Genomic DNA, 25,173 nt, shown 5'->3' on the forward strand with positions numbered 1-25,173 from the left:
TTTCTGACTAATTAACTAAAAAATCTGACAAGAAAAACAACAGAAGGTTAATTACCATTATATGAAATCAAAACAGTTTTGCAATGTAACAATGTAAATATAAAAGATGTAATATATAAATAGCAAATTCTTCTCATAATGAATCTGTTGAAAAGTTCATTTTGTAAATAAAGTCATACAGAAAATGATAAATTCCTCAATTTCCAAAAATGTGGGAAAAAATTCTTTAATGATCACCTTGTTTACTATAAATAGAGTAATAAGCATGAATTAAAAACACATGTTGAAGATGTCTACTTCTTGATGTTTATACACATGTCAAAAGTGTTCTTGAGTAGTAAAGAAACACTTTACTATGAACTGTTGTGGTCAGTACAATCTAAGATGAGCTTTAATATTGCTCAGGAACATTTAACAAACAGCAGTATACAAACCATTAACAACAATAATGGAATCAACACAACAAATACAAGTAGTAGTAACAACATACTTGACAATCCTAGATGCTACTGCTGCATTCTGTGAACAACTGTCCAAATGAAGTGATTTAAAAGTAACCTTCTCCATACTAACCAGTGGCAAGAATCAAAAACTTAACCCTACTACCTTCATATGTATATAACAGATGATAACATGATCAAACATCAAAATACCTATGGGTTACCAAACTGAATGCAGTTTCAGCACAAGGATCTGAGAACAACATAGTGAATGCTATTTTGAATGATAAAAACTCTAAATATAAGTAATTAATAACAATTCAATAATAAGTCTTTTTCAGGGAAGCATTGTGAGAAATAATGAGGATGTGTTGGAAATCTTGCAACAACCCTCCTGAACCAGATCACTAAAGGGTCTTATTAGTAAATATAGCCACAAACTTGCAACATAAGGAAAAGTAGGGATGACGGACAAAATTGACTGGATCTATCAATGAAGAGTCCCAATGGAATTTTGTCGAGCTCTCTTAGCTTCTTCATCACCAATCTGCTGTTCAATGAGATATTGTGCAGTACTAACTGAACTAGGGCATCCCATTATTGTCACAATTCTATTACGAGTTCCAGGTGCAAAAATCCCTTTCTTAGAAATCTGAATATTTGCTCCACTAAATCGCTGGATTTCAACAAGAGACTTTCCTCTTGGACCTAGAATGGCACCTACAATATTTTCACCTACTTCAATTTCTAGCTTACTTGATTCAAATCCTACTTGATCACTTGGAGTGGGGCTTTTTTGGAGAGAAGATGATCCAGAACTAAAGCTTGTCCCAAGGCCAAAAGAGTTGTTATTGATGGGTAAGTTAGGCACTCCTGGAGATCCTAAGGCAGGTGAATTTCTTTGAAAGGGGTCATAAACTGCTTGATCGGTTTGAAATGGGTATCTTTCACCTGATCTACTTATTGTGGGTGAGGAGAAGTTTGGACCAAGTCCTAATCCAGATATTCCATTCCCCATGCTGCCACTAAGAGTACCAAATATGTTAGATGTTCCTCCCATTGGTCCAGTAGAAGAAATACTTGCAGGACAGGAACCATCTAAGGCAGGAATGGCAGTGCCTGAAGGAAACATTCCTTGACTGGTTAATCCACCTGGGGGAAGAGCAGCACAACTACTAGAAGCAGATGTTCCAATTCCCATGTTACTCATCATTGGTGCTCCACCCATGCTATTTAACATACTTCCCAAACTCAGTCCTAATCCCAGTACCCCATAACTTGCTAGTGTATGCATTGCTGCTGTGATCTCTGCAGTAGCCTGGTCTGAATATCCATTTCCTCCAAGCATTGCTTTGATATTTTCAATTAGTTGAGCAATGCTACCTGAAGCACCAATACCCATTCCCATCCCACCTGAAAATGGCATCATTCCACTTGGATTGCCTACTCCTTGGGGGCTTCCAAAGTTGTTGTTCATAGTTGGACTTAGACTATTCAAGCTGCCATTGGAACTGTAGCTAGTGTTGCTTACACTCATTCCACTACTTCCTTGAATATTACTAGCAGCAGCAAAAGGAGAACCAGTAGGATTAAAATTTGCTACAGGTCCAGATGTGTCAGAATAGCTAACATTCAAACAACTACCACTCTGAGGATCTTCAATAATTTTACCCAAAATCATTTCACAGGCTTTTTTGTTATTTTCAACTTCACCAATAACTGTAATACAACGTTCAGCTAAAGCATGATCCCTTGCTTTTTGAGATATCTGAACATACGCACCACTTTCCTCTTTTATTTGCTTAACGAAGCTTCCACCCTTCCCTATGATCATTCCAGCAGTGCTGTTAGGAACCAGTATTTTTACCTACAGAAAATAATTAGGAAATAATGAAATTTGACATTGTAACTATAAAGTATTTGTCATGTCTAATTACTTAAATTACCCTTGAAACACGTTTATAATTTCTAGTAAAAGGTATTTTTTTAAACATACAACATAATTTTCTTAGTTTATGTGGGGGAGGTAGGGATAATCATTGCATTTTCACCTTGGTTCAGATAAAGTATTCAGAATTATACTGTTCAAAATTTTGTTAGATCTTTGTGACTGAAAGTCTGAAGTAAAGAAATCACTGTAATCTGTTTTAAAACCTTAGGCAAAGAAAAAATGCTGTAGTACTGGGATTTCTGATTAACACTATAGACTGATTAATTTAAAAGGCTTCTACTTTACTAACAGTCAATTTAGTTTGAGCATTGTTTGTAAGAACAAAATGTACATTTACACATTTCATACTAAAGATTAAATACCAATAAAACAAATTCACCTGTTTTTCCCTTTCTGCAGGTTGTTTGTTGTCAAAATCAATAGCCATTTTAGCATTTGGGTCAGGTTTTTCTCTGATTCTTTCCATTATAAATTCATGAACTTGTACAATCCCATTCACACTGCCAGTGACAAGACACACCCGTTCTGTCGTTCCTAGAAGAACAAGTATTATGATAAACATTTAGTTATGGAAGAAAAAATATATTTGATGTGTATACACTCCCACATCACTATAATGTAATGAATAATGTGTTATGAACAGACCTCATATAAAGCAGTCTAAAATAACAAGTTTTGTTAAAATTTACACAGCAATACATTCATAGTTTGAATACTAGAAGAACTACAGAGTTCTCTTAGTTCAGTTGTGGTTTTCTTTGTGACATCACAATTGTTTCTTTAGACATTACACACCAAAACAATTCTGATATCACAAAGAAAACTATAACTGAACTAAGAGAACTCTACAAAAACCTGTTAATAAATATCACAAACAACAAACTATTTTTTACTTTGTTGATCCAAATTTATCAGTATTATACATGTCTAGTTATATTACCTAACAAGCTTCAATCTATTTTCATAAAGCTGTTCAATTAATATTTAGTTGATTATTTAGGTCATGATTTCAAATTCACTACTATTTAACAAACCTTGCCTTTGGATTACAATAAAATAGATTAATAACTATTTATAGGTACCAGTCAGTACCCATAATGAATAACATAACTTGTTATAAAATAGTGAGATTCAAATAGGCTTTATCTAATGGTCAGGAAGTAAATTAATTTTGACTGACCTTCAAACAAAGCCTCTCCCACTACTTTAAATCACATTGTCATTTAGTTTCAGATGATCGTCACAAATGAATAATGACTCCTATGTCCCAATATGCTCCTCCTTTCCTTAGAAATCAAGTGATACTCAGGCAACTATTAAGTGGGGAAGGGATACGTTCACCCAGAATAAAATATATATCTTGTTTTAAAACAGCAGATTTCAAGTGTGACAAACTGCTACCAGATAGAGACAAAGTTGAATTTCCCATAATGAAGAGGATCCAAAATGAATAAGAAAGATAATATTTTCTTCCTTTGCAAGTAAAAAAAAAAAGAAAAAGGTAAGACAAATAAAAGTCACACAAACACTAAGGTCTAGAAGAGATCACCAAGGGTCCATGAACAGATAGTGAGTTTTAATGTCTATCAGATCACTTAAACAACTTAGGGACATATATATTAAACTCAACTTGTTCAGGCTTTACCAACATTGATTTCAAGAAACAGAAACAGGAATACATCTTTTGTAAAACTGAAAGAATCTAAAATAAAAATAAAATATGAAAGTATGTAGGGTGACCCACCAGAATGAAACCCTGGGTCACAATATACTTGATAAAGTAAGAATCTTGCTCTCTCAAAACAAGAATAACAGTCTCCTTAATGTTAAGGAGTAATCAACTAGAATAAAATATTAATGCCTATGAGGTGGAGGGTTAGCTGCATGATACATCATCATGCAGTAGTGCATATACATGTGTTTTTGGATGAATTTTAAGTGGGAGTTTTCAAAAGTTTTGTGGCACGCAAGTCTCTTTGGCAGATAGCACAAGTTCAATAGGAAAATAGCTATTTCTGTATGGAGGTGAGTGGTTGTATCAGAATTATAATATTTTCAAACTTAATACAGTTTATATCCAGTTAACATGTAATAAAATTTAAAACTAAAAAGTTATCAAAATGTTACAAACCTGGATAAAAGTCATTGGCTTTAGACATTTTTATCCTTGTACCAGTCTTTTTCTGTAACTGAGCAACTGTTTCACCACCCTTACCAATGATAGCCCCAGCAGCAACAGAAGGCACCAAAATCTTAAAATGATATGTTCCGTTGACTAAAAAAAAAAGTGTAACACTGATTAAAATTCTCAGTTTTTTCAAAACTTTCCAAAGTTCATACTATAATAATGTATTATGCACCTAGCATATTGTTCTTATCAGTCAATATTAAGTTTCACATTATTACATTTATTACTATTTTTTATGTCCTAAAAAAACATAAAAATATATTACATTTATTTCTCTGCCTTTAAGACAATCAGAAAATATTAAAATAACTGTTAGGGACAATATTTTTTAAAATGAATATTGCCACCTAATTTAAAAAGAATAAATAATTAATCAAATAAAATATATTATAATACATAAGTATTATTCATAATATGTTATACAAACAATTTTTTTTTTCTTTGAATAAAAACTGAATCTTGAGTTTCACAACACTGGAATGTAAAACATCTTAGCTATCTTAGCTATTTAATTATTTTTGTATCTATTATTGGTAAATCAAAAGAATTTAATATTGCATTCAGTGTCTTTAGATTAATAAAAAAAATATGCACATTCTAACATTTTACTTTTTATAACATTTATGTTTTATTAATACTTCTTATGAAGTGAATGCCATGTTGATGATTGTGTATTAAACGATCTGCATTAAATAATAACAGTTTCAAAATTTCAATTAAAATTTTTTAGTTACTCAAAAATCATTTTTGTATTCATTGTATATAACAATAATGCCCAAGAACTCACTTGGAAAGACAAATAGAAAATCTTCCTCTTTTCTTACTTCCTTTTGTATCAAAATTAAGTGACAGCAATTTGCAGTTGCATTTAATGATTGAGTTAGGCTGTAAATAACCTGTATATAAGCAATACACAATATAAAATATGCCTTTCAATAGAAGATGGCCAAAGCCGAAATGCTAACTCTTACCAACTCTTAAGCACATAACAGTACATGAATATCCAGACTTTCACACATCTATAAATGTGTGATATAAGACTACAAAATGAAAACATCTCTTCCAAAAAATCTTACATCTGAATATCTCATAAATTTATGGAAATAAAAGTTATTATTTTCCTACACTGAAAATATATTTCTCATAGGTACTTACCTCTTCTCACATGTATAACTATTCTCATTCAGTGCTTCTCTTTATATGCAAAAATTTTTCGCATGCCGCAAGCCTCAAACTCCCATGTATCCATGATCAATGTGGTTCAACTGTGTCTCCCATGTAAATCATCATAAGACAACCCTCCTGATACATGTAATGTACCCAATAGGTAGGTATTTATCAGAAATATATTTTCAGTGTAGGAAAATAATAATTTCTGATACAGCATATTACCTCCACTCACATGTTTAGCTAGAATCCCACATTGAATAGGTAGAGGGACTGGTGCAAGGGATAGAAAGAAGCATCCAAAGAACACCCCTGAAGTGTGATCCCTGTTGGGAGAGGAACACATATGGGAGACCACACCACTTCTTTACCAGGTATACTCTGCACTCAGTGTAGAAATAAGGGTCGCATACATGGGTAGAAAGAGGGAGGAGAACAACCAAAAAAGGTTTGGAATCCGAACCACAGCATACCAGAATCTCAGTCCCACAGAAGAACCATCTACAGAGAAGAATGTGAGGAAAGCTAAAATGGATGTTCTGCAAGGTGTAGAGTGGCTAGGGCACAACGGACTATATGTGGCTGGTCAACTCCAGTCCCAAAAAAAGCAGTATCAGGAATAGGACCTCCAAACCGTGGTAGGAGGAGGATCCACACTATCTTCACCTCAAGTTGAATAGAATGGAAGTATAAAATGTGCAAACCAATCTATGATTTGGGCACATGTGTGCAAATCCACAACCACCTGGTAACCCAACATCTGAATGATGGTAGGAAGAGATGTGTCAATGTGGCAGGTCACATCAAACTCAAACCCAATCAGACTGGCATATCACTGTGCAGTGTAAACTCCCTGAGGTGAAGCACGAGAGGTAGAACCACCACCCTAATCAACATTATCCTCTGGATAGGACCACATAGAAGCCAAATGCAATGCCACCTTCCGGGTCTCACCACATGGAAGTGGATCACCTCTAGAAAAATATAGCAAGTGCACCCTCCAAATAGAACCACACGAAAGCTGGTTGCAACATTAACCTCCGGGGCCCACTGCATGGAGGTGGAAATCATGAGGCAAATTCAGTGAGAAAGATGAAACAAAACTAACACATGTGAGGGTTTATGTTGATTGGTCCAGATCTAATCCAAAACCACTCACTGAGAACTGACATCCAGGTGATGGAAGTATGAGGGATCCCAATCGAAGGGGCAAAGTACAATGTGACGGATCTACTTCCAAGTAACATCATCCTCTGGATAGGACCACACAAAGGTTGAAGTGCAGTTGCAACCTCCATGTCCCACTGCATGGAAGTGGATTGCATCTATAAAATATAAGCAACCTCACCCTCTGGATAGAACTGCACAGAACTGGGTGCTACATCAGAACCCACTGCATCAAGGTGGAGTGCATGATTGGAGGATCAAATGCCATCTTCACCAGCAGAACACCACCACCCTACTCTGAATGGAAGCAATCATATTCAGAAGGACTCCCTCCATGGTCCACCATCCCAGCAGCTCGGAACTGGAAAGTAGCAAGGACTTCCATACTGCACTAGAAGAACAAGGGGGACAAAATGTGGTGGAGAGTCCAGAGGAATGCCAACACCAGAGAGAGTGCAACAGGTGATCACAAAAAAAAACTATTTTGAAAAGCAGACAACCCCTGATTTATTCAATTGAAGGGATGGGCGGCTATCCCCTTTTGCTTTAACCATGTAGTCCATGGGTGAGTGCAGTCCAGAAAGGGCATACTATGAAGCAAACAAATTGCAAGGAAACCTATGAGCAATTTTGTGGAGCACCCCATCTTGGCCGTACAGTGCAGATTTGAGAAATATAAAGCATTCCTGGACAGGCAACACTCTCTACTGAGTGGGATCTTCAATGAAAAGGGACATGTCACTGAAATGAAAAATCATATATATAGAAAAGATAACTTACCCTGTAACAGCCTCACCTAAGTTTGAAGGATGGCGACAGGTGTAAGATGGTACCCCAATAAGGAAGAAACAACCACCTAATGAAAATAGTGGGAGATAAACATATGAGGTGTAGTACAAATGTCTAACTGAAGAATTACCTCCAATAGACAATGGAGGTGACACCAGGGTAAAGGTAAGATGTAGGATGTAATGCAACAACACCTGGAACAGATTTTGGGAAGGAGACATGAGGATTATGCCAATTGAATCAATTGCTAAACCCAATTGGTAGGGTAAAAGGTCATGAACAGAGGATTGTTGCCAGGGGATGAAAGGTGGGAACAGGGTCCCTGGAAGAAGCCATGTAGGCAATGTAACAACAAAGAACATGTTTGGGACATAGAAATCTATCCCAACCCCACTGGAATAAAGGTGGAATATGGATGGAAGTGAAAACTGGGAGAAGGAAGAATGTCCCTCACAAGCCACTGAAGTTTTGGGAAAGACCAATCTGGTTAAAAGAATAACATATGTTGAATGGTACAGTGTGCGTGAAACGTCAATGGTAAATATATCAGACCGACAATACCCACAGGCTAAAAAAAGTAGGAAATAAATCTTGAGGGATAAGTGAAACAAGAAACATGAGGACAAAGATTCAATTGGGGGTAGAGTAAGGCAGTGAAGAACAAAACTGACATTCCAATCTGGAAGGACTGCCCAATGAGGATGTTTTTGAATTAGGAAGGAACACAAACAAATGATACCAGGAAAAATGGAAGGTTGCTGCTTGATAACCAGCTATGGAAGAGACATAATTCCTATGACTGAACAGCCATGTGAGGAAATCCATAAGAGGAGGAACAGTGAGCCAAGAAAGGGAAAAACCCCAACTCAAAGACTAATAATGGAAGACATTCCACTTATGTTGATAAAACTAAATAGAGGAATGACGAATGGACCATGCTAAGAAGAAAGCATCATGCCTAGACAATCCAGATCTCCTTGCCAGGGACCTGATAAATGCCAGGCATGAAGACAGAGGGTAGGAAGGGCAGGGTTGACATAGTAGGGATGGAGTGAGAGGAAGAGGGAATGGAGGGGTAATTTGGTGCTGAAGGAGACAAGGACACCAAGGTTGTGGCAGCCAGTAAGGAGCAATCAGAAGGACCTGACATGGAGTAGCACGAATGATTGAAGTCACCCTGGGAAGAAGTTGGATGGGAAGATAAACAATGGAACAGGTGCTCACTTGGTGATTGGTATAAGCCATCACCGTAGAATTGTCCAAATGGATCATGACTAGTCGATTCCATACAATAGGAAGAAAGTGATTCAAAGCACATTGTACTGCCAGAAGCTCCAAGATGTTGATTTGATAAGACCTCTCAGCCAGAGACCATTGCCTTGAAGCCTCCTGCTGATTGATCCCCCCAACCATAGAGAGAAGCTTCTGTAAATAGATGCAAATACAGATGAAGTGGAGAAAGCAGTACCCCTGTAATCATGTTGTCCTTCAACCACCAATGTAAATCATCTAAAAGGATAGGAGGAAGGGTAATTGGTCGTGCAGAGTCCACTAAAGAGACTGCACATGTGCCTGACCCAAAAGCAATGAACCTCATGAGTAGAAAGAGAGGGAGCAGCAAGGATGAGTAGACTTGAAAGCTCCATTGAACGGAGTCAAAGAGGAGAAGGTTGGGCCCAACTGAGTTGAGTGTTGAAACAAAAGACACATAAGTGGATAAGATATTGGGTAGGTAATAGGAAAGACTTCTCCAACTGGAGAAAATCCAACCCATTCGAGCTGCTTCTGTCAGAATGAGATGAGTGTGTTGTGAAGATTCCCATATGGAATGAGCTAACAGAAGCCAGTCGTCCATGTAGTGGTGTAAATGCAACCCCTGAGCATGCAGAAGTCAGGCAAAGGCATTGACCACCCAATAAGCCCAAAAGGCAAAGTGCAAAACTGATACACAACCCTGTGATAGAAAAACTGAAGATAGCATCTGAACAGATAAGAAACAGGAATATGGAGATAAGCAACTGAGACATCTGCCTTAGCCATCCACAGTACTGGAGAAAAAGTCCACTGTGGTGTGAGAAGGTACTCCATGGTAAAATGGGGAAGATCCAAAAAATAATTGAGGTGGGGCAGATCGATCACAGGATGCCAGTCCCCAGTTTTCTTGGGGATCACAAAAAAACCTGGAGAAGGTTGGCTGGCGGGTTCTATCACTCTCTGTGAGAGATGAATCAGCACTGCTTTGGATAGATGCTGGTTGGTAGTATGATCCTGAGGTAATGGAAAGGATACCAGTACAGGAGACAACAGGGGTGGGGAGAGGAAATGCTTGAAAAGTCCTCTTGACAAAACCTGGATCACCCAAGAACCAGTAGTGAATTCCCACCATAGGGGAACAAAAATGGCCAAATGCACCCCCACTGGATAGTCACCAGTACTGTTGGCAATGGTGACACCTACATTGAGAAACATGACAAATAGTTGAACAACTAGTGGTATAAACAGGTAAAGAAGGGGAGGGTACAGAACAGGAAACAGAAAAATGTAAGGGCTCAGAATGAGAGAAACGAGCAACCACAGATGAAAGGGTCAAATGTTGTCCCACAGATTCCACCCATGAATCGAAAGACTCAGGAATATCTCCAAAAACAGACCGATGGAGAAAAGAAGCCATCCATAAGTCCCTAAGATAAATGGACAGTAGAAAAACCTGTGACAAGACCGTATCCTTCCCAATATGATCCCAACAGCAAAGAAACCATGTGTGAAGGGATAGAGCTGAAGAGGACAATTATGCCAATGTGGAAGTAATGAGGGAAAAGATATCCCCCCCAAAACCCTTCAGGAGATTGTTGGAGTGCCTCAGAAAGGAGGTGTATAGTGAACAAGTACTGTAGGAGAGCAGTAAAGATGAGACAAAGGTGGAAAACTGTGCATGGTATTAATGTATAGGAGTTTCGGGGTCAGCCCCCTCTCCCATATGGGAAAAAATGACACCAACTGTTGGGAGCTGAGAAAAAACTTAATCAGCCTGATGATAAGCCAAGGCATAATGATCCGAGGCCTGTGGAGTGCGAGGCATGCTAACACCCGCTCTCAACTAATGTCAGTAGAAAGGAAGGAAAACAAAACACTCTGAGGAAGGGGTGTCATGTAATAATGAAGGAACAGGATCATAAGAAAATGGAGAAATGGATAAAACAGAACACACTGAGAAATCATATCTAAAAAGGCTGAATTAAGCCTAGCAGATTCCCCAAGAGAGGCTTGGTGACACAACTTCAAAATTCATCATAAACGGTGAAGAATTTTAAAAAAATTAACAAAGGTAAGTTATCTCATCAGAACTACAGAAAACAAACTGTAACAAAATAAATAAATGAAATCACTACTTTGCAGAAAAGTAAAGAAAACACATGAAGAGAGCACAATTGAAAAAATGTCAACACTAGATCACTGCCTAACAAGAAGTGATAGTTCGATAAAATTGAAAAGAGGGAGTCACGTGTCAGGAGAGTGCGTCACATGTTGATTTACACGCAAGATGCAATTGAAGCATGTTGATTGTGGGGTACATGGGAGTTCAAGGCTTGTGGCATGTGAAAAAAATGTTTGTATATGAAGGGCAGCACTGAACGAGAATAGCTATACATGTGAGAGGAGGTAATGTACAGTTCTGTAAATTCATATTCAGAGAATGAGTACATTATATCAAACAAATGTTGTTAGAGTCAATATTACCATGCCCATTCATATTCTATTTGATTATCATGATTCTTGCAGCATAGTTTCCACTGCAAAAGACTGTTTCATTGTTCAGTGACTGCTGATTAGGAGATGAGCCCATAACTTATTGGTCTCATTTACAGATGAAGATCTTTCTTGATTATGTTTTGTACTGAAGCATGTGGACAGCTTTTGCTACCGACCTTTGTGTTCATGGATGTTCAAGTGTTACAAGATGTCACACCTCACTTATCATGGCTGGAGTATGACTTGTTGCAGGGACAGTCCCATCTTAGAAATTCTAAATCCCTAATCTGAATACAGGTTTATGATCTGAGTATATGAAAATTTTGTATTGGAAAGGGCTGTCACATATCCTTTCCAGAAGTGATTAGTTATTGATGACATCAAATTACCTATGTAGTGGAAAACAATGTCAAAATGTAATTCTGATACATGACATTACACCATGACTTTATATTGACTGTTCTATCACATCACATGACTTGTTGATATGCATATTCCTACTTGTTTTAAAGTACTCAATATTCTATATTACAAGTCATATAGTAACATAACACATGTAACAATATATATATAGTTATGTACTTCTGATATATGAGTACAGTAAAACCCATTTGCATATATAGTTGAGATATATTTAAAACCTGATTGAATGATTTAACACTGAATTTTTAACACTTCAGAAAATACGACATAACTCTTAATTTAAACTATGTTAAGATCTAAAAATCAGTGAAGCAAAGTTTACAAAAAAAAAAAAAAAAAAATACTATAAAATGACAACTTAATCCAATAAGTATAACAGCTGATTTACTTTTCAACATTTAATGTCAGTTTGTGCAACAATAGATTGAGGCAATAGCTTAATCCAACATTCTGTGTCAGTCTTAAAAGAAGTGTTTTAGCATAATATATTTAAAGGTTCATTAACATTAGAAAATTGGATTTTATACCCATCAGTTAATTTAGGAAAATATTTGGTTACATTATGTAAAAATACTATAAAATAAAAAAAGTTGAATGAAATAATTTTATTTTTTTTAAACAGTAAGTGACAAGATTCAGCTGAGCATACATGGCAATGTGTGGAAATATTTGAATCTGAGTAATGTCTCACATGTAAAATTATTTATCAATTTAATTGCAAACTAAAGATTTAATAAACTCTGGATGATTTTAAGTATTGAAAAGTGGGTATTTCATTTTATTAACACTGAATAAATGAGGAAAAAACTAATAAGAAATAAAGTCAAATTAACAAAAATGTCACATTTGTCCAAGAATAGACTGATCTGATTTCACACTTGCCACCTTCCATTTAATGAGGCTAATTCTTCAACTTCAATTATGTTGTAAAACCAGACTTACAAGTACACACAAACCAGTACTTTTAATGACATGTATTTACAAATACAGTGTAGTATGATATAAAACAAATATTAACGACATACAAGTTCTTGAATTGTAAGTATTCAGACACAAGAACATGTACATCAATGGCCTAGTAACAAGTCAAGACCATTTCATAAAAATATATTAATAATTTTCACATTTTAACAGTGCATTAAGTTTAAAGCAAAAAGACTGATAAATAATAATACACTTATACATTGCACATATGTACTAAGAACAACTTTTCAAAACTGGCTGTACATGTATGTGGTTTCTTTGGCCAGCATTCTAAGTTACTTTATACATAAACTTTTTTCTCAGTTAAATTTTATTTCTTATTGGGAAAACTGTATACTAAACCTCAACTTCTGATAAATTGTAAACACAATGTTCATCGTGATTTTTAACAGATGTTAGAACTAAGGTTAAGTTTAGAGAAAATTTACTGATATTCATTTTATATACTTCTGTCATATCACATTTGATTTAATTTTTTTTCATATTCCATGTCTGAAAGAGCAAGCATTATCTTTTTTGTTATTTAAAAAATAAGATCTTTATATGTTGCTCTATCCATCTCTTTCTTCATTATCTAACTATTTTTACTATCCATAATGCTTTGCACACCTGCATAAGACTCTCTTACACAGACAAAATAATAACAATAAATCTCAAAAGTAGTTCCATATGTGGTACAAAATAAAGGCATAACTAACTAGAATATATGATTCAAAATATTATAAAATACAAATGTAGCAGGCACATCAGTGACAATTTATAAATGGGTTATCCACAATTTGGTAAAAATCCAACAGTCTGCAAGACATATGGATATTAAGGTAGCAATGAGACTATGAATACTATGTCAGGATCTTTTTATTCTCAACATATCGATGTTGAGAATAAAAAGATCCTGACATAGCATTCATAAGCTCATTGCTACCTTAGTGTCCATTTGTCAACATGAATAATACTTATCTGCAAGAAATGCTGTGTAAAACTGATGGTCACAAACACAACACAATGAGAAATGAAGGAACTGAACAAATAGTTAACATATCAGTAATAGTTGTAGAAGAGAGAACTTATTTGAGAAAACTAAGTTATGGATACTTATACTACAACAATGTTTATAACTGAGAATATAAAATGTTATGTTACAGATGGCCATTTGGTTCATCATTCATCATCCATTCAAGCCAAGTTAATCAAAACATCAAAAACAAATCATATGTAAACGAAGCCTTTCACAACCATATATATCTATCATTGAGTACAAGTTTTAAAAGGGTTCAGTATCAAAATACACAACATAATCATGCACATTATTCTGTAAACTAATTATTCTGAAAATCATTCTGTCAAAAAATAAGTTTCCATTTGGGTTTCCAAAGCTTAAACCTATTATCCTTAATATTCAGTCTCATATTTCCAAGCTTTTGATTCCATCACTCAGATATACAACCTAAATACAAATACCCAAGCAATTTTGAACATCTGAATCAAGTAAATTATTTTTCTTCTTCTTGAACACACTAGACAAAACAAGATTAAAACATTAAATCTCTCCTCATAATTTGGATTTCTGAAGCCAAGTATCATTCTAATAGCCCATTATTGGACTACATACAGTATTTCAAACAAGACCTCATTAATTTTATACAAGTTCACAATGGCCCTCTTACTCTTCAATTCAAAAGTTCTAAAATACGTCCCAAAACTCTACTCATTTTCTTGTACCACAGCTAAACTTTCAGCTGAAGGCTTCACAACTTTATTAATAATCACAACAAAATTTCTTCCTGTTCCACAATAGCAATAGTTCTCTCACATAAGAAATTATTTTATACTTACTATTACAAGCACATAGATGTTGAAACTTATTTTCCACATTCTAGTCAAGTCACAAAAACCATCAAGGATCATTTGAATATGAGAAAAACTCTCAAAAGAACCCACCCTTCCAAGTTTCTTACCATGATAACTGTTCTTGTAGTTTTCTATTTTGAAATATTCATGTCCAAGAGGTTATCCTAATCTTTAAAATGATAAACAAATAACCCAAAGAATCCACCAATCATCCCTTCAAGTTGTAAATCTGACAGTATATCACAATTACTTGTTGTCTATACACTGTATCAGAAATCCATTTTTCTATCCACTTCTGAACTTTTCCATCCATTATATTAACATGCAAATTATTAATTAATAGCTTATCTGACACCTTATTAGAAACTTTATAAGAGCAGATACACAACATCAACCATAATAATAAAGCACTATAAGAAACTCCAAGACAAGAAAACTCTTTGCAAAAAAACAAACTTAGAATAACTAATTAAAACTAGATTTTCCAATTGCTTTATTAATCTCTCTCTCTCTCATGTTTTTCCACTCCTCACTAAAAACAGATAACAAACTAATAGGACAGTAGTACTCAGGATAAACAGATATTTCTATGAATTCTTGAAAATTAGAGACCAAATTTATAATATTTTAATCATAAGAAAATTCCTCAGTGCCAATGGAGTTTTGAAGAAATAACATTTAAGAACCCATTTACAAGTGTATGATAATTTTGTCTGGGACAGATGCTTTAAGATTTCCCAAGCTTGTTAAACATTTCTTCAAATAGAATAAACAAAAAATTGTCCCAACCTTTACAAAAATTGGTCATCTAATGAATATAGTGGGAGATGAATGTGGGAGATGTTGTCCAGATGTCTGACTGAAGAATTTCTCCAAACAGACAATGTAGGTGAGATGCTAGGGAAAAGGTAAGGGGTCATATCTGATGCGACATCACATTAAACAAATTCTGGGAAGGAGACAGGGATGAATATACCAGCTGAATAAGTTGATGAACCCAACCTTAAAGGTAGTAGGAGAAAGGTCATGAAATATGGAAAGGTTTCAAAAAATAAAAAGGTGTGATCAGGAACTACAGAATAAGGCCATGCAGGCAACATAACAATGAAGACAGAACATCGAAGTCTATTCAAATCAGATCGAGAATAAAGATGTGAAATGAGGGAAAGGATATCAGCATGAATGATGAATTTTTCTCATGACTCACTGAAGTTTTGAGCAGAAAAGATTGATCAAGTTAAAGGAGAAAATAAGATGGCAAAAATATCGGACCAACGATGCCCACAGACAAAAAAGGAGTAGGAAATAAGTCTGAAGAGATTGGTGATACATGTAACAGGAAGCCAAAGGTTCAAATGGAAGAAGTATGATAGAATGAAAAACAACATTGACATTCCAATCTGGAAGAACAGCCTAGCAAGGAGGTTGACAAATCCAGAAGGAATACAATAAAAGGAAGATGGTAGGAGAGGATAACCCAACACAATACCTAGAAAAATGGAAGATATTGGATAAGGATGCTCTATAACCCACATTGAAAGAGACAGAAGCCCCATTATTGAACAGCCAGGTAAGAAAATCTGTAAGGATAGGAACTGTAGGCCAAGAAGGAAAAAGACCAGTGGAGGAAAACAATCCACTGACATTGATACACCAGGAGGGAGGAAGTGTGGATTGAACAGGCTAAATAGGAAGCAACTTGCATGGACAATCTGGATCTCCTCACAAGGGACCAGATAAATGCCAGGCATGAAGCCAGAGGGTGTGAAGGGTGGATTAAAGGATTGGCAACAAAGGTTGACAGAGAATGGATGGAGTGAATGGAAAGGGTAGTGGGAGGGTTGTTTGTAGATGAAGGAGTAGAGGAAACCAAGGTTGTGCCAGCCAGTAAGGAGCAATCAGAAGGACTGGACATGGAGTGGAAAGGGTGACCAAAATCACCCTGAGAAGGAGATAGATAGGAGGGTATGCATAAAGATACCAATTGGTTTAATCCTGGCTAAGAGCATCCACCCCCCAGGGACTGTGGATGAGTAATTGGAGACCAAAGAAAAGTAGCTTGGTGAGAGGAAAGTGGCAAAAGCATCAATATGAAGAATACTGCACTGAAGGCAAATCCACTGAAAAACCTGAGGGATGAGTGACCATTCTATTTGTTAAATCTGATGTGGTCAAGAAAGACAATTCTCCAGGAGGTTGAAACCACTCAGAACATGGCACACAATGAGATGTAGCTGCAATGTGTGGGCTCAATAATGATGTTCTAATGTGTGATCACAAAGGCAATGAGAATGGGTGCTACCTTGATGATTGATATAGGAAACAATGGTGGAATTGTCTGAATGGATCTGACAGGTTTGTTTGTACCATAGGAAGAAAATTATCCAAAGCATGCTGAACTGCCAGAGGCTCCAAGATGTTGAGAAGGTAGAATCATTTGAGCTGAGACCCCCATTCGAAAGCCCTCTACTGATCGATCCATGCACCCCAACACCAGATAGAAGCATCAGTTGACTGATGCAAATCTAGATGAGGGGGGAGTGGTACCCCATCATAATGTTGTCCTTTTTTAACAACCAAAGGAGATAATCTAGAATGGAAGGAGGAAGTGTAGTTGGGGAGTCCAAGGGATCCCAAGCAAGATTCCATTGGACATACAGCAACTTCTACTGAAGAAAATGCATATGTGCATGACCTAAGGGGATACCCTCCATGGAAGCCCAATTTCCCAAAAGTGATAAAACCTTACATCCAGAAAGAGAGGGAGATGAAAAAAATGTGGAGAACTGAAAGCTCCACTGACCACAGATGAAGTGGATAAGGTTGGGCTTAACTGAGGGAAGCATTGAAAAACACACACCCAAGTGGGCAAGATATTAGGTAGGAATCAAGAAAGACTTCTCCATCTTAATAATCCAACCCACACAAGCTGCTTCCATCAAGAGCAGGCAATTGTGTTGAGAAAGCTCCAGTTTAGAAGGAGATAACAGAAGCCCATAGGGTAAGACACAAAACTGAAAAACAACCCTCTTTTAGGACAAATCAAAGATAGTGGCTGGATTAATAGGAAATGGGAATACGGAGATAAGCATCCAAGATATCTGCCTTGGCTATTCACATCTCTGGAGGAAAAGCCCATTGAAGGGTGAGAAAAGATTCCATGGTAAAGTGGGGAAGATCCAGAAATTGGTTGAAGTAGAACAAACCAATCACAGGATGCCATTTTCCAGTCTTCTTGGAGATGACAAAAAGCCTGGAGTAAAAACCAGAGAAGGAAGACTAACAGGCTCTATAGCATGCTGTGAGAGAAGTCTGAACAGCCTCAGAAAGATGCTGACTGGTAATGGGAAGGACAATGGAACTGGAGACTAAGAGGAGGTGAGAGGAATCGTGGAGAAAGTCTCTCTAACAAAATCCAGATCACCTATGGGTTGGGAATGAATTTCTACCACGGGTAAAAAAAAGTTAACAAACGTGCCCCTACTGGACTGAATGCCACCAGATAGTCACTGGAACTGTTAATGGTGAGGAGTATGACTTCAAGTTAAATGACAAACCAACAGATCCCTGGAATAAGGAACAGGCAAAGACTGGGAGGGTAAAGGACTGGAAACAGATATAGCGTAATGTACAGGAGCAGGCTGAGACAAACAAGCAACCAAAGAAGAAAGGGTTGAGTGTAGCCATGCAGATTCTATATGTAGCTTCAAAGATTCAGAAATATCTCCAGAAATAAACCTGTGGAGAAAAACAGCCATCCAGAGGTCCTAAAGATATGTGAAGACAAAGGCAGGAAAATTACGCTTGGGATAATTGTACAGGGTTCACAGGATCTGTCCCCCACAAAGGCAAAAATGACTCCAACTGTTGTAAGTCAAGAAAAGTATCAGAGACCAGAAAGTAAGTCATAGCATAATGATAAGAAGCCCATGGTGGATGAAAAGGCATGCTATCACTAGCCTTCTAGATCATACAAAACTAGGGATACAGAAAAACATAAACCTGAGAAAATACATCAATAAAGGCTAAGGTAGGCCTAGCAGATTCCATAGGAGAGGTACACAGGCATGCATAACATAGACAAAAGGTGCAAAAAATCCTCCTTATTATGAACAGATACTACAAGGACAGAAGGATCCCGGATAATGTAGGGAAAAGAGGGAGGTAAAATTCAATCCCACTGCAAATAATGTCCAAAAAATCACCAGCCCCCACACCTGTGTCATGACAATCAAAGTAGTGTGAACTATAGCTGAAGTCATGACATGTAATTCTGAGTTCATAATCGACTGTGAGAAAAAGTAAGAACAAAAAAATAAAGGTAAGTTTTCTTGACCATAAACTGCAGTGAGGACACTGTAGAAAAAAAAAATAGTCAAAAATTTGAAAGCACTACTTTGAAGAAAAAAAAAAAAAAAGAAGATAAAAAATTTGTGATAAATGAAATGTCTAAACAAGACCACTGTATAATGAGAAGTATTTGGTTGGGTAGAATTGAATAGAGGGAGTCACTTGTGTCAGGAGGGTATGTTGCATCCTATTGGTGGAGAGTTGTCACATGGTGATTTACTTGTAAAGATCCAGTGATCCACATTAATCACAGGGTAGGTGGGAGTTTCAAGGCTTGTGACATGTGAAAAAATTTTGCGCATAGAGGGCAGGAATGAACAACAATGGCTATTATGTGAGAAAAGGTAAGGTGCTGTATCGGAAAAGGGTTTTTTAAGGTACCACCAAGAAATTAGCTAAGAAAATCACATTGATAGAGTTAATTAGAGTGCAGTGTTGTTACGTGAGAGGAGGCAAAAGGTCAAACTATACCCTTTTTACCAGTAAGTTGCCTGAAGGGATCAGTTTGAGGCTTTGCTTTTCCTTATTTCTATTAACTCTTTCAGCACGGGATCGATCTCTGGGACTGACCTCGTAACCATTTTGTGCTTGTTATAGTTTTCATGCTATAACTTTTAAATTAGTAAGCGAATGTTAACGAAATTTGGCAGATTATCAGTAAACATTACAATGCTTTCATACAAAAACACATCAAATTAATATAGATGGGAAGCCACACAACAGCATGAATGAAGAAAAGGATCTTGACATACTGATGGGTAAGTCATTCAAACCACTGAGGCAATGCTCTTTGCTAGTAGCAAAGTTAATGTAATTTTATGGTGTATTTATAGATATACTATTTACAAGACAAAGGAAATAATTATCTTTCTGTAAAAATTGTTAGTTCATTTCACTTGTAATAACGTGAATGGTTTGTTCTCCTTATCTGAGAAAGGATATTGACTCATTGGAAAGAGTTCAGAGGAAGGCTAGTAGATTAAGGTTTCTTATTTTCTCTTCTGAAGACAACAGAACAAGAAGTCATAAACTTAAGACAGGCTTAGTTAAGATGATTTTATTTTCCTAACAGGGTGTTTAGTTTAATGGTACGAGATGCCTGTAGCACTAGTGAAGGCTGGCACTTTACAAGTATTTAAGTAGGGAATTGATGATTTTCTGTAAAATAAAAGGTGGGTTTAAGGTTTTTTTACTTTTCTTAAGAGTGGGTGTGTAAGTACAGCCTTGAAGAACCAAATGGTCCCTTGTTGTCCATATGTTATAATTCCCTTAACACAAACAAGAGTTTTCTTGACTATTTTTTTTTATTCTCCAATCTACTAGTAATTTCATATTTTTGTACAAGCTTAGAATATTAATAATTTATTACTCTACTATTCATCCATTTAAGAATTAGTTTCTGGTTAGAATGCAATATCTTGGAAGAAATACACTACTTTCAGCTAACATGATCATGATCATACCACAATAACATTCCAGACTATCATTGTTTTACAATCACTTTCTCACAATATACCTTAAAATTTATGAAGATCCATATTTTTAAAATCCATGGCACTTTTTATTCATTCTACAATTCAAAGATCAAAGATAATAATGTTATAACTGCTTGAACTAAAATGATCTTAGACAACTACACTTTGAATAGCATTTTCCTCTGTACAAATAAAATCTAAAACAGCATATTTCTTAGGAAGATCTTTCTTGTGCTGAGTGAGAAAATTTTCCAAAAAGATGTTTTTCAGCATCATGTTAATTAATACAACCGACTAACCCGGTCAAATTCCCCAAAATTATAAACTCCCACAGTAATATTCCTGTCTTTTTTTGAGTGACGTGGCTGTACATATTCCTACTAAAGATTGAGAAATAATGCTACATTTCCATTTTATATCACAGCCATACTTTTATATGACAAGCCCAATTAATTATTCTCAATGTAATACAATACTTAAGTTTCATAAACACAAGGGTATAAAACTGTAAACACTTTTTTCATGTCACAAACTTTAAATTACTGAAAATACATTCAGTTGTTGGTTAGATACATCACAGAAATATGATAAAAATTAATGATAAATTTAGAAGGAAGACAAATTAATAAATAATTTTTATAAAAAATAAATTATGAAATAAAAGTAAAGTAAGTTTGAGTATGTATCACCACAGTGGTAAATAATTAATCAGAACTGATTATTACATAATCCATAGTCATGTGTTACTATTATATATTTACAATTACATTTATTTTTCTTTAAATTAAATTTTAGAATATCAAAATAAAAAGATGAAATGAAATGATGGCTATGCTGATACTTATAGTTAATAACTGACAGCAAAATATTTACACTCACTTTATCACGGAACTTAAAATAACACATTTATTATAACTTATGACCATAAGCGGGCTTTAAATATTTGTGGAGTTCAACACGGGGTTAGCTCCAGTGAGTTTCGTTACGTGGCCGGCACTACACATACCGGCATGGCCTGGAATCACAGAACACGTATCACGGTTTACAACCTTAACGACAAGAGGCGCAAACGTCCGATACAAATTCCCGTGCACAGCATATGGTCCCCATGTCATACCCTGTTACTTATAGTTTCGTTTTTTGACACACACAGACATTAACTACAAAATTGATACAACACATTCACCCACCATTATGTGACCTTTTTGTAGATCCAACATCTAATTCTGTATCTAAAGTCCTTTTTCTTGAATCTCCAATATCAGACTCGGTACAACCATTCACATCTCCTATGTTTGTCGCCATCTTCAGTGCAGACTTCAGCCAGCTGACGTCAAAAATGACGTCATTTACCTGGTTTGCTTAGTTAATAAAAGTAATGATATGATCATACAACAAAACTTAAATCATTCTAAATTGTTTTTAAGCATATAATACTTTAAATGCTACATACTAATATCTGTTGATATTCACCTATATCCAAAACATGAAATACACACTTACCTGAATCACATACAAATCTCCTCCCCGAAAACATTGGGAACCTGTGGTGACGGAAGTTCCTATCATAGGTCATTTCCTTCACTACGTTGACACGTATGTGTGTTTGATAACAATATCAAACTGTATCTTTCAGAAGGAAAGTATGTGAGACATTAACGTTATACTTATATATATATATATATATGAGTGTAAAGTTAATTTCTTATATCTATATATATATATTTTACCAGGTATGTAAAAGTTATAAAATTTCCTATTGTTTGTCATTCCCAAGCTATGTACATAAAAACAGAAGGTTATTTGATTTAATTCAGTCATACACTGTTATTCACTACCAAAGTGGCTTAGAATATTACCCGTCTATTAATGTAACTATGATGAAAACATAAAAGTTTTAATAATAGAAACTTGTAGTTAATATTTAAAAAAATCATTTTTAAAATACAAGAAGATAAAAATGATTTTTTATTTCATTTTTGTATTCCATAGCATCTTACACTCACAAACTGATCGTCTGATGTTCTTAAATAATAGTAACATTGAAGTATATTGTACACAGTTAATAAATAGGTAATACACTCTTTAAAATAACCATACTGTCCGTCAAAACTATCCAGCTTTTCGCTCAAAAACAAACAAGCATAAAACATATCTGATAATAATAACAATGAAATTAAATTAAGCCTGAGCATCAAAGTATATTATGGTTCTTTTATTATTATGTGGGCGTGTAGAGGATTTAGCTTATTAGTTGCTTAACAAATTTATAACTTTAAGGAGATTCACATGCTTTTGTTTCTTATGATAAATATTTAAGTTTTTATGTGAGAATTAAATCACGTTTTTTTTACATTTTCCAGAACAATTATTTAATAATATTTTTATGTAAATAATGGTCACACTATTTTATTTTTGTTTCAGGTAAAACTAATTTTAAAAACGTATTCTTTTATAGACATTTTTCATATTCTCGAATCCAAAAAATGTTCAATGTAACATTTTAGGATGTTTTAAATTTTGTAAAGATAATCATATATAGAAAGATGGTTAGATGGTTAAAATCTACGTAACTGGTGGATTTATCTATATAAAACAGTGTTGCAACAGAGAATTAATATTATTAATTCTAACAAATAAAACCACCGTTCAAGTCTCTCCGCACTCTGCAATTTTAATTAATGCTGGTAGTGTAGGCATGATCTTTCCTTTCGATATGACAATTTTAGTATTTTATTACTTCGGGTTTTATCTTCTTGTTTAATTTTTCAAAAAATCGCATATGAAATATATTACAATGAACATAGAAACAATTTAGATTTTAACATCAATAAAACACGAATAGGGCCCAGCATGGCCAGGTGGGTCAGGCGCTTGACTCACAATCTGAGGGTCGCGGGTTAGAATCCCCGTCACAGTAAATATGCTCGCCCTTTCAGCCGTGGGGGCGTTATAATGTGACAATCAATCTCACTATTCGTTGGTAAAAGAGGTGCCCAAGAGTTGGCGGTGGGTGGTGATGACTAGCTGCCTTCCCTCTATTCTTACACTGCTAAATTAGGGACGGCTAGCGCAGATAGCCCTCGTGTAGCTTTGCGCGAAATTCAAACAAACAAAACACGAGTATTGTTTCTTTGCATCAAATTTTATATCAATGTACATATCTAATTCAGGACGCATCTTGTGTATTCACAAATTCTCTTTTGTGCGTAGCATTTCTATACTATCCGCATTCCCCAATATTTTAAATTTAAAGACATGATTCCTATAACACATCGCTCTTACGTCATATATATACATATATTTACATGTCCAAGGTGTAACCTTGGCTATGTGGGCTCTACAATACGTTGTCTGAGCTCACGTATTAAAAAGCATGCACAAAACACAGTATATAATCAGTCGTCCATCCTTCACCACTGTTTACAAGACTGTGACTTCAGAACACTTTAACATCTTCACTAAAGAAAATTTATGGACACACAAGATGCGTCCTGAATTGGATGTTAATCAAACAGCGTCACCTTTACCTCTAAAACTATGACCTGTACATATCTAATTACACCATTGTGAAGAAGGTTTTATGTAGTTTGTTCTCATAAACATTTTCTTATTAATTTTATACACGTACTTTGAATACTGTCCAATCACGGAAGCAACACTACTGATGAGCACATAATTTTAGTACTTACAGAGTACTTAACAGATGGCAGCACATATATGCACGAAAAGATTTTTAATTCCTTAGCAAACAGTTTGTATATATAAAAGCACCCCTCTAATTCTTTGCACTAACAACAAATATGTTGTTATATCAAATGCTGCAATAAACTAAACATACTTAACAACAACAAAAAACAAACAAATAATAATATGTCATCTGTACAATGTGGAAGAGGCCAAAAAATTACTTTTTATAGATACTTCTAAACTTATTGTTCAAGGATTTTTTTAAATAAATCACCATTGGAAAAATAAGCGATAGGTTAAATTTATTCTTCGTTTGTTATTTTAAATTAAACAGTAAAAGTTGCTATGAGCTAAAACAATTACACAAGGCCACAATTATATACAATGCAATAGCTATAATTAATAGTTGTAAATTTTATGTACTTAAGAGAGCTGAAAACACATAAATTATAATTAAAGAATTACACACAGACACACACATATATATATAAAGATCGTGTTAAAACTACTTGTAACAGAAAACACAATTTATTCCTTTTACTTCACATGCTACATTGGTCGATGTTTTTACCACAAACATAAGGTATTTTATGAAAGATTTTACTCTGGTGTATTCGATCTCTAAAATTGATGAATAGAACACGCTTAAAATACTTTAATTTACATCTTCGCGAATTTTTAAAGAAATATATGGCTAAAAACTGAAAGGGTTTCGCCAAAAAAGACAATATTACAAATTATGTGAATTTTGTATACCTATCGCCCATATATCGCGCCGGAGTATTTCCACAAAAAGTTTTGAAAATACGTATACAGACAAAATGCAACCATTATCTCATACCCTAATTATAACATATCTCTTTTTTAATAAATAAATTGCTAATCAAAATACTGATCAATTTATTATGTAAGTAATAGTATATAAATATTATTATAACCGTAGTAATA

At 35.2% G+C, this 25,173-nt stretch overlaps 1 protein-coding gene across 1 annotated transcript; it reads right to left on the reverse strand.

The window, feature by feature from the left end:
* Positions 1-374: 374 nt before the first annotated feature.
* LOC106458139 (RNA-binding protein Nova-1-like) lies at positions 375-21,840 on the reverse strand. The gene is made up of 4 exons (XM_022384284.1): positions 21,726-21,840; positions 4,523-4,666; positions 2,771-2,925; positions 375-2,307 (listed from the first exon to the last, which is right to left on the reverse strand). The coding sequence occupies exons 1-4, from the start codon at positions 21,838-21,840 to the stop codon at positions 931-933; spliced, it is 1,791 nt and encodes a 596-aa protein (XP_022239992.1). The 3' UTR covers positions 375-930.
* Between the last annotated feature and the right edge of the window lie 3,333 nt (positions 21,841-25,173).

Source organism: Limulus polyphemus, unplaced genomic scaffold, assembly GCF_000517525.1.
Source record: "Limulus polyphemus unplaced genomic scaffold, Limulus_polyphemus-2.1.2 Scaffold420, whole genome shotgun sequence".
Taxonomy (NCBI): domain Eukaryota; kingdom Metazoa; phylum Arthropoda; class Merostomata; order Xiphosura; family Limulidae; genus Limulus; species Limulus polyphemus.